The sequence below is a fragment of the Medicago sativa genome, chromosome 4 (assembly GCF_051527215.1).
Source record: "Medicago sativa cultivar Bolivia chromosome 4, Bolivia_mono, whole genome shotgun sequence".
NCBI classification, from domain to species: Eukaryota; Viridiplantae; Streptophyta; class Magnoliopsida; order Fabales; family Fabaceae; genus Medicago; species Medicago sativa.
Window position 1 is genome coordinate 36742046 of NC_140752.1, and position 10938 is coordinate 36752983.

Genomic DNA, 10938 nt, shown 5'->3' on the forward strand with positions numbered 1-10938 from the left:
TTTATCTAGAAAAATAGCATCAAGAATTTTTCAAGACACATGTGGCAAGTTTTAATTGCATGATTTATTTGTCTACTTCCTATTTTTCAGCCACACCTCCTTGAATTGTGGCAAATAGTGCATTGTGATTGATTGCTCTTTATTCTTGAAGAATTCTTGATGTTTTTTTTCTAGAGATATAGCATTGCTCAAAACTAAATACGTTTTAGGTAACACCACACCCAAAAAACCTACTTACCCAATGATATCAACATTTTTTTATTTTTATTTCATTTTCATATGGAAGAAGAAAATATCAAAGGAAAACTGACATAGTCCATCATATATATTGAAAATCAAAACATGGTAGAGTTAGAAATTAGAATGTTGCACTATTGGGTTATTTTGATGCTAATTCAATTTTATGTCATGCAACTTTAGTTTGTTGCAATATTTTATGATGGATTTTATCATTTGATATATTATCATTTATTATTTTGTGATGATAAACAAAATCATGAAAATAAGTTACACAATATTTTTAAGAAAATAAAATAGTAGAGTAATTTTCATGAAAAATTATGAGGACTCACCACCATTTAGTCTTTTAATATTAAAAAAAAAAAAAAAAATTGGGTAACCCAATACTACCCAACCCGAAAACTAATGAGTTTGCACAAGCCGGTCCAATAATATAACGGGTGGTTATTTTAACTCACCCAAATCAGAGTACCATATATGGTATAGGTTTTGGGTTTAGCCAAATCCAACCAAACCGACCCATGTACTCTATTAATTAACGTTTATATAAATGAAGAAGTGTATGTCTCCCAATTTCCGGTTTTGAAAATCATAAATATCCAAATCATGTTTTTTAAATTAAAATGAGCTTTGTAGCTTGTATAGTCTAAAACAAGCTCACCAAGATAAGTCTAACAGGGAATATAACTATATATTTTGTAATTATTATATACCAGGTTAAAATTTTAATACTTAAAGAACTAACTTGTTTTTTTTTTTTTTTTTTTTACGTTTAAAAGAACTTTGATACTTATTAAAAGTTAAAATATAACTAAGTTTTTTTTTTTTTGACAAAAATATAAGCTTGAAAGAAAAATAATAAATGGTCATCTACAACTTTAAATTGAATTGATAGATCTCTAAAGTCGGCATCCTTGTATCTTTTTCTCCGCCTCTTTGCGTCTTGCTAAGAGTTTCGGTTTCAATAATATTCGTCGTTTAAAAAAAAAAGATAGATCTCTAAAGTCGTTTTATACATAAAAAAGAAAGAAGTGAGAGATGTGATGAATATGATATCATGGAAAAGAAATAAAAAAAAAATGAAAAAAAATGTAAAAATAGTGTGAAAGTAAGAGAAGGAGGGGGAAATAAATATATTGGTTCATAATATTAGGAGTTAAGAATAACCCATATAAATTGCAAACATTACACAAAAAAAAAAAATACTAATTTTTTTGGTGGTGAAAATAAAACTACTAATTGCCGACAAGAGTAAAATATCACAAATAATTAACAAATCAAATATGTCACAAAAGTTGTAATAGCTGATTTTGTGCATATTAATTGATCCTTTTTATCTTCTCAAAGTGCAAGAGAGCTAACTTCATCATGTTTCCAAATCCCTTCCTCATATCTGAACCATCTAGGAAGCCCACAATCAACTCTTGTTCGATGACACATGATGCATGATTCTTCCATGCATGTGTGAAACTCACGCAACTTAGAAGCCTTCATGCTAATAATGCTAGTGTCAATATCACTATCACTGATTAACCTATATCCTTCCTCACTACCTGGAACGGGCTCCACAAAACAAGAATGTGAAATATTGAGCACTTCTAAATATTGTAATCTATCTAAAATTAAGATGAGAGCTTCTTTCACCAACCCTGAACATCGAATACTCAATACTCTTAAGTTTGGAAGATTTATAGTGAGAGAGGAAGCAAATTGCATATTTAAACGCCCCATAACCTTAAGTTCTCTGAATTTCTTGCAACTCCTTGAAATTTCTTGAAAAATATAATCTGGATATTCTATGGTAGGCATTGTCATTGACTCTAGATCTTTCCATCCCATAATAGCCTTTCGCATTACTACTTTGTTGATTCTGTTCCAAGATACAAAGACTAATCGTCTTAGAAGTGGACACCTGTGACAAATATTCAATACAATCATCATCTAATTTAATAGTATAATAATACTCTAATTAGTAGTTTCAAAACACTATTACTCTTTCTCAATAGCATATACTAAAAATCATTTTCAAGACGTGACAAATATTCAATACAATCATCATCTAATTTAATAGTATAATAATACTCTAATTAGTAGTTTCAAAACACTATTACTCTTTCTCAATAGCATATACTAAAAATCATTTTCAAGACTAACCACTTATAAGACTCTATTAAACTTTGTTAATAATAACATGTTCCATAAACATATCAAATCATGTTAAAATTGCATATAAACATTAAATCCTCGGTGTGTTGTGTAATATGTGCAATAAAATACTTCAACTCCTCGGCGAGTTGTGTAATACGTGCATTAAATTACTTCAAAGGGAATAATGCAAACACATCTCTTTTAGGATAATTCTTTGTCCCCCTCCCACCAAATCCTTGCTACTAAGCATGGCAATGGGGCGGGGTGGGGACGGGTTTTACCTTTTCCGTCCCCATACCCTACTTCCATATTCTTACCTGTTACCCTAGGCATACCTAGCGGAGATGAAAAATCGAATCTCATTCCTGTCCCCAACGGGTTCGGGTATCTCTGCCCCATCCTCATCCCCGCAGTGGATAAATTTTTTTTAATAAAAATAAAAGTATTTTTCATTCCCGAGCGCAATGTTATAATGCATTATCCAGCAAAGAGATGATGAATGATCAATGACTATGGTGATTGAGAAAAGACAGACCGAGTGTGTGAGATATGAAATGAGAAAAGAGAGAAAAGTAATAAGTGAGTGGTATCTGAAAGGCTGAGACTCTGACTGTGTGAGTGAAATGATTTAGGGTTGGAGTTTCTATTTATATAATAGGGTAGTAAATTGATTTTCTACATTCGGGACGGGTTTGGGTATGGGTTAGGGGTGGGTACCTATATCCCCGTTACCTGTCTCGTACCCGTGTTTTGAAATCGAGGAAAACTCAAACACATACCCAAATCCAATCAAAGCGGGAAAAACCTGTCAAATTGGGTTTGGTTCGGGCGGATACCCGCAAGTATGGATTTTGTTGTCATGCCTACTTGCTAGCTTGGAGAATAATGCAAGATATGGTTCCCACTGATGAGAAGTTGAAGAAAAGAGATTTTTGTATGCCATCAATTTGCAGCTTCTGTGAGAATAGAGAAGAAACAACATTTCACCTTTTCTTTCAATGTGATTTTGCTTTAAAAATGTGGTCCTTGTTAGCCAGCATTATAAATTATACTTTTCAGTTCAACTCATTGAATGACATTTGGGCTCTTTGTGACAAGCACTGGACTCCTCAGTGTAAAGTTTCAATCCAAGCTTGTTTAGTGAATATTCTTACTACTATTTGGTTTTCTAGGAATCAAGCTAGATTCCAAAACAAGAAGATAGCCTGGACATCTGCAATTAACATTATCATCTCTAATGTATCTTTATCAAGTAACAAAACTTTTAAAACAACTTCTAACAAATATGAGGGAGTTTGTTTTTTGAAGACCCTCAAAATCAATATTCACCCTCCCAAAGCCCTTATCATTAAGGAAGTGACTTGGTGTCCTCCTCTCACTCGGTGGCTGAAAGTAAACACAGATGGAGCGTTGACTAAAAACCCAACAAAAGCTGTTTTTGGGGTCATCTTTAGAGACTCAAACAATGTATGTCATTGTTGGTTTGCACGAAATTTAAATACTGAAACAACTTTCATAGGTGAAATCTCTAGAGTAACGAAGGCTATTGAGATTTCAGTTGAGAAGAATTGGAACAATTTGTGGTTAGAGACAGACTCACAGTTAGTTCTTCTGGCTTTTAGGGCTCATCTTATGGTTCCTTGGTCCCTAAGAAACAGTAGCTTTAACTGTTTACAAAGTGTAAAGAACGTGAATTTTTTGGTTTCACACATATATACAAAGCGAAACACTTGTGCATATATGTTAACTAACTTTGGCTTAGCTTTGTCTGCATATGTTTGGTTCTCATAGCTCCCTGACTTTTTGAGATCTGAATTTGTAAAGAATCAACTAGGATTACCTAACTATAAGTTTATGTAATTTTGAAATTTTGATAGTGCATCCTGCACTACTTGTTTAATGTGTGTGTGCGCGCGCGTGTGCAGTAGAGGATGAGAGTCATCCACATCTTAGCCACACAACAAGTTCGCTCATCCTTATAAAATTAATAATAGACATGACATTAATATATCTCTTGAATATATTATATATATACTAAGAATTGAAGTTATGTACATTAGATTAGTACGTACCTTTTAGCTGTGTACATGAATTGATCATTGGTGAGATACAAGTAGTAATGGAAAATCAAAGTCTTGATATTCCCTTGGCTGAGATTCAAAGCAATAAACAACAAATTGTATAAAGTGTTGTCGAAGTTGGAATGGACCCAAACATATGGCGGAGCAGTGGTCTTGATAAAATCAGATTTCAACATAGAGAAATCAAGTGTTTGCCAAAACGATTGGTTACTGCTAGCTCTCCCCCATGCCTCACAAAAACGACCAACAGCTGAAGGTGATTCAAAGATATCTAAGCGCTTGAAAATCTCGACCATAACGTCGTCGTGATTTTTCATAAGAAGATTCCAAATCTTCATGTTTTTTTCCATTGTACCCCTTTTTGCAACTTCCATTGTATCAAGTTTTCTGAATTCTCTGCAAACGAAATCAAGAAAGAAGTGAGTTTGTGTTGTGTGTGTGTAGAAACAAGTGAGTTTGTGTGTGTGTGATTATATAATGGTTTTGACCTATATGCCTTATAACTTCTACCTAACGCATAGCACCCAAGAAAACAAACTTTGAATAATTTTTGTACGTCACAAAACTTTATCTATTCAAAAGTGATAACTATTTCACGGGAAAAGATAACAATTTTGTTATTGGATATGATATTTAAATTTCGAGATTTCGACATAGAGCCCATTTATTATATATATATTTTTTTATAAAGATTAGCTTTTTATAAAAAAAATATAATCTTGTTTAAAAGTATTGTATATGTTAGTTACAACTTACAACATTTAAAAAAAAAAAATAGAATCTACAAAAAACAGAAAACATCTTCAAATAAAAAGTTTTTTTTTTAAGGATCTTCAAATAAAAAGTTGTTAGGAATATCTTCTCAAAAGATATATTTTTTCAGAAAATAATGAAAATATGATTGCAATAGTTTTTAATAAAATATCTACAAAAGAAAGTAATAGTTTTTTTCACACACTTTCTCTTTCCAATAAATTTAATATGTTATCTTTCTTTCAAAACAAACATTTGTTAGTTACTATCTTTTTCTTCAACAAATTCCTTTTTTTTTTTTTTTGCATACTCTCTTTTTCTCATAATAAACAATTGTCAATTTTCTAAATATTGTTTTTCTATCTTATCAAACGAGTCTTCAACTTTTTCTGCCTCTTCACCTTCCATCAGTTGTTCCAATGAGTCTTCCACCCTTTCTTTCTTTTGAACATTCATGAAGTCTTTTATTTGATTTTTCTCTCAGATCTGTCTCATAGTTTGCACTTGAAATTTTTAAGAATTATTACTCATCTTATTTATAGAATTTTAACTATTCATGAAACCATTATTATAGGTAACAAAATTTTTTAAAATTTTAAGATAACAAGAAAAAAACTTTGTTTAAAAAAAACAAACAAACTTTAGTTTCCAAATATATAGCATTAATTAGTTTCGTTGAAAAAGATAAGAATAATTGACAAAGGGTATAATTGACAAATCATACTCTTAAAATACAAAAACGACAGTTAAATATGAACGAAAAGTCTGCACTAGAATAACACTTAAAAAGGAACAGAGGGAGTATGAGTTTAGGCTGATTTTTTCATTATCTATTTTACCCTTCATTTATACTATTTTATTTACTATTTATCCTTTAATAATATTATTTTAAATTTTAATTAAAAAGTTAAATCCTATTAAAATAGGAAATATCTCACTACAATAGGAATAATATTATCAATATTACATATGAAGGGGATTGAGATTTTGGGCTGAATTTTTTAGAATTCTAATTATACGCTTAAACAAATTTTCCTATATTAATGTTATATTGTTGGTGGTATTAAAAAATAAACATGGTTTTTTGTGTTTGTTACAATTTGAAAGTAACAAAATTTGGACTTGTAATTTTAATCAAACTCAAAATTTCATATAAAGTATCGTTCATAATTTACATGCTTTAGCACAATAAAAAGAGCAGATAGACGAGAACGCCCGTCTTTTCGCTAGTATAAAGAAAGTATGAGATTTTGGGCTAAATTTTTTATCATCCCAGTCATACCTTTAAACAATTTTTTCTATAATAATGATTGTTGTTGGTGTCATAAAAAACATAAAAATTTATATAATATTTTTTTTTGTTATATTGTTGGTGTCATTGAAATAGATAAACATTTTTTTGACAAGTTGAAATAGATAAACATGGTAAGTTGAGTTTGTTATAATTTGAAAGTCGCAAGCATTTATGTTTATACTGTTAATCAAAATCAAAATTTCATAAAAAACACGATCATAATTTTCAAACATTAGCGCAATAAAAAGAGCGGAAAGACGGACACGTGAGTGCTCGTCTTTTCGCTAGTGCGTGTGTGTGTGCGCTATATATAAAGAAAATAACCTCTTTTTTTTGGGCTGACTTTTTTCTTTTTCCAAAATTACCCTCAATTTTCAATACAAATAACAAATAGATAAGAGTAAATTCAAAAATTAAAATAATAGTGTAACAAACACAATATGAGTGTACATGTCCAGTTTTTTTTCATTTATTCTTTAAAAAGTGTAACAAACTAGATGGATATATCTATACTTATTTTTTCATTATCCCAATTATACCTTTAAACAACTTTTTCTATAATAAAGATTGTTGTTGATGTCATTAAGAATAAAAAAGAATTTAGATTATATTTTTTGTTATATTGTTGGTGTCATTGAAATAGATAAGTTAGTTTTATTTGTTACTCCCTCCGTTCCTTTTTAAGTGTCATTCGAGTGCGGATTTTTCGTTCCTATTTAATTGTTGTTTTGGTATTTTAAGGGTATGATTTGTCAATTATATCCTTTGTCAATTACTCTTATCTTTTTCAATAAAACAAATTGATGCTATATATTTGAAAAACTAAAGTTTGTTTTTTTTTTTTTAAACAAAGTTTGTTTCTTGTTATCTTAAAATTTAAACAAAATTTTGTTACCTAGAATAATGGTTTCATGAATAGTTAAAATTCTATAAATAAGATGAGTAGTAATTGTTAAAATTTCAAGTGCAAAGTAAGAACAGAACTGAGAGAAAAATAAAATAAAAGATTTCATGAAAGTTCAAAAGGAAGAAAGAGTGGAAGACTCGTTGGAACAGTTGTTGGGAGGTGAAGAGAGAGAAATAGTTGAAGACTCGTTGGAACAAGATAGAAAGAGCAAGAACAAGATGACAATGAAGAAGAAGAAGAAGTTTCCTCAAGAGTACTAAAGATAGTAACTAACAAATGTTTGTTACGAGAGAAAAATAACATATTAAATTTATTGAAAAGATAAAGTTTGTGCAAAAAGAAAAGGAATATATTGGTGGATTAAAATGAGGGTATAATAGGAAAAAAATGTGTACAAATACATTTCGCTATTTTGGTATTAATATTCTAAAACAACACTTAAAAAGGAACGGAGGGAATATAATTTGAAAGCAAAAAGCATTTATATTTTTACTTTTAATCAAAATCAAAATTTCATAAAAAAAAAACACCGTTCATAATTTTCAAACGTTTGCACAATAAAAAGAGCAGAAAGACGGGTATATAAGTGCCAATCTTTTCTCTAATACATATAAAGAAAATACATGGTTATGAGCTGGTTTTTTCACTTCTCTTTATACCCTTAAACAAATTTGCTTAGAACGCTACTTTCTTGGTATCATTCAAAAAGGTAATAATTTATATTATATTTGCTATATTATTGGTTTCATTGAAAAAAATAATTAAAGTTTGTTACAATATGAAAGTGTAAAAATATATATATATATATATATATATATATATATATATATATATATATATATATATATATATATATATATATTTGTCACCTAATAACACTTGGATGAAAAAGTTAACCAAATGCATATAATTTTTTGATAAAGTTTGTTGGCATATTAAAATGGACAATATGAATATACTCTATTTTTTTGTCACCTAATAGCTAGAAGTCAGAATTTGCGAAAATTTTCAAAATAACATACCTTTTTGAGATGGTGTTCAGAACGTCATTCGTTCCATTTTTAATTTTGACTAATTTACCACTTTCGCACAAGCGGGGTAGACTTAAGTATATAGTTCATTCTTTCGATCACACTTTATTCTTTTTCTCACCTAATCTTTCGACCACGCTCAAGTAGTTGGTCATGACATTTGCTTGCTTTAGTCGACGTGTTGATGCATTTTCCTATGAAATTGGAGAAGTTCTAAAGATTCATTCAAAGTTAAGCATTATATATCACTCATGCTTTAGAGGTCTTTCAAGGTTATAACGTGACTTAGATTAAGCTAAAATATATTTGGGAAAGTAGGCTAACAAAATATTTGAAGTTAGATGCAAGCTACTAATCCCTAAACAATGAAGCACTACCGACCTTAAATCTCTTTGCCAAAATAAACTGGGTACTAGTAGAACTATCTATTCATTTTCTTTTTCTTTTGTTTTTGTAAGAGACCAAATTTTTGTTTTCTTGGCTCTTGTTTTTTGTAACCAATTTTTGATGGTTTACTCTACACTTTTTTTTTATAACCAAGGTCTACTGGTACCCCTTCCCAAACTTAAGATGTTGTTGATTCTAAACAACAACCCCAATTTTAGATTCAAACCATTAATAGGTACCTATGATTCTATCTAACTTCAAAGAAATAAAGCAGATATAGCATTATGTCTTCAGAAACTTGTAACATGGTTCATCGCTAGCTGAAACAACATAGAAAATTGCACAGAGGCTCAAAGTGGGTTAGCAGATGATGATAATAATAAATAAGGGTGGCTTGAAAAGGCTAATACTACCAAAACAAGTGTCTCGTGTGCATGATAGTACGATCAATAGTCTGTAGAGAACCGATGCAAGCTTTGAGAAATTAACAATCAAACATGGATACCCACTTTTTGTCAGCAAAAAAAAACATGGATATCCACATATGAAAGAATTATAGTAAAAAAAAAAAATATTTAGCTCAAATTCTCACTTATTATGTTAGGAGATGGTGATCATGATGAGTCTCTTCCACATCAAACCTCAATAGTTATATCATCCTCTTACACTTTTGGGGTAAGGTAGCCCTCTGCCTCGGTGGTAATAATAATTCTTTGAGACAAAAACAATTTTAAATTTTGAAAATGGAAATGTTATGTATAATACATGCAAATTCGACAAGCATAGTTACGACTAGCAAACAATGGTGATCATATGATGATTGTTTTGGACTTGACAAGAATTTAAAAATTGACTGAAAATTTAAAAATCAAAGAATTCACTCCCATGTAGCACTTGTTTAATGTCATTAGCTTGATGCTTGAATGACTCTTAGGGTACCTTATATGAAAGAAAGAAAGAAAAAACACATAATCTTGTTCTCTTTCTCTTGTTTCATAGGAATTCCATGAATTTGACATAGAGAAATAAGTGTTACCACGCTCCAATCAGTAAACTTTTAGAATTGCGATCTTTCTTTTTATAGAACAATGAAACTCTTACTGCAAATGCATCTTACTTTGAATCTTCAATGGTTGAGTCACAAATTGTTTCATAGAGATCAGAAAACATCGTGACTTTTCTTTTTTTCAAATGAATCTTCAATGGTTAAAGTTTGTCGTACAAGTGTTAATTTATCATTTTCTGTTATCTCAAAGTATGTTTTTTATGAACATTCTTACATATTTATATTTTATGTTATAAACACATGTTAAAAATAAAGATTGCACTGAACATTTCTTGATTGTAATTTAGCTCAAGCCCTCTAAGGAGCTTTTTGAAATGGATGCAAAGATGGTTGTTGATTGTTTTAATGGCAAACTTTTGGCTCCCAATGAACCTTTCTTGATTGTAATTTAGCTCAAGCTGCAAAACATGTTGGGAAAAAAAAAATTTTCTGCCCTACTTTATTCCCAAAAATACAAAAATACCCTACTTTTTCGAAAAAATGCAAAAATGCCCTACTTTTCAGTACCACGCAACTGCCAGTTGCGAGGTACCTAAAAGCTGCAGCGCCCACCACGCAACTGGAAATGGCGAGGCATTTTGTGTGTTTTTTTTTTTAATTTTTAAATACCTCTCAACTTGGAGTTGAGAGGTATAATAAGGACAAAAAAAATTTTCCATAACATGCATGGACACACGTGTAACTTGTAGCAATATTAATAATAATAAATTAAAATTAATTTAATTTTAATAAACTAATAAAAATTATATAACAAATAAAATTACCATACAAGAAAGTCAACAATTATTATAAATGCCCTCCTGTCCCACACCCTCGTCTTCGACGATTTCTTCCGCGATTTACTTGAGAGTCATGTTGGTCTTCGTCATTGTTATCTGCACTTGGTTGTATTTGACTACCATAACCCAACGACAACGACACATCGTGTTCCCGTGTTGGCCATCCCATATCCAGAAATTGTTCATTGGAGTTGATCGAAGCCGGAGAGAAGTGAGATAGTAGGTTTGTTGGTGTTGGTGGGTAGTTGTAGT

At 30.4% G+C, this 10938-nt stretch overlaps 1 protein-coding gene across 1 annotated transcript; it reads right to left on the reverse strand.

Moving 5' to 3' along the window:
* Positions 1–1536: 1536 nt before the first annotated feature.
* Positions 1537–4850, reverse strand: LOC146929114 (F-box/LRR-repeat protein At3g48880-like). The gene is made up of 2 exons (XM_085708214.1): positions 4461–4850; positions 1537–2152 (listed from the first exon to the last, which is right to left on the reverse strand). The coding sequence occupies exons 1-2, from the start codon at positions 4841–4843 to the stop codon at positions 1582–1584; spliced, it is 954 nt and encodes a 317-aa protein (XP_085564340.1). The 5' UTR covers positions 4844–4850; the 3' UTR covers positions 1537–1581.
* Between the last annotated feature and the right edge of the window lie 6088 nt (positions 4851–10938).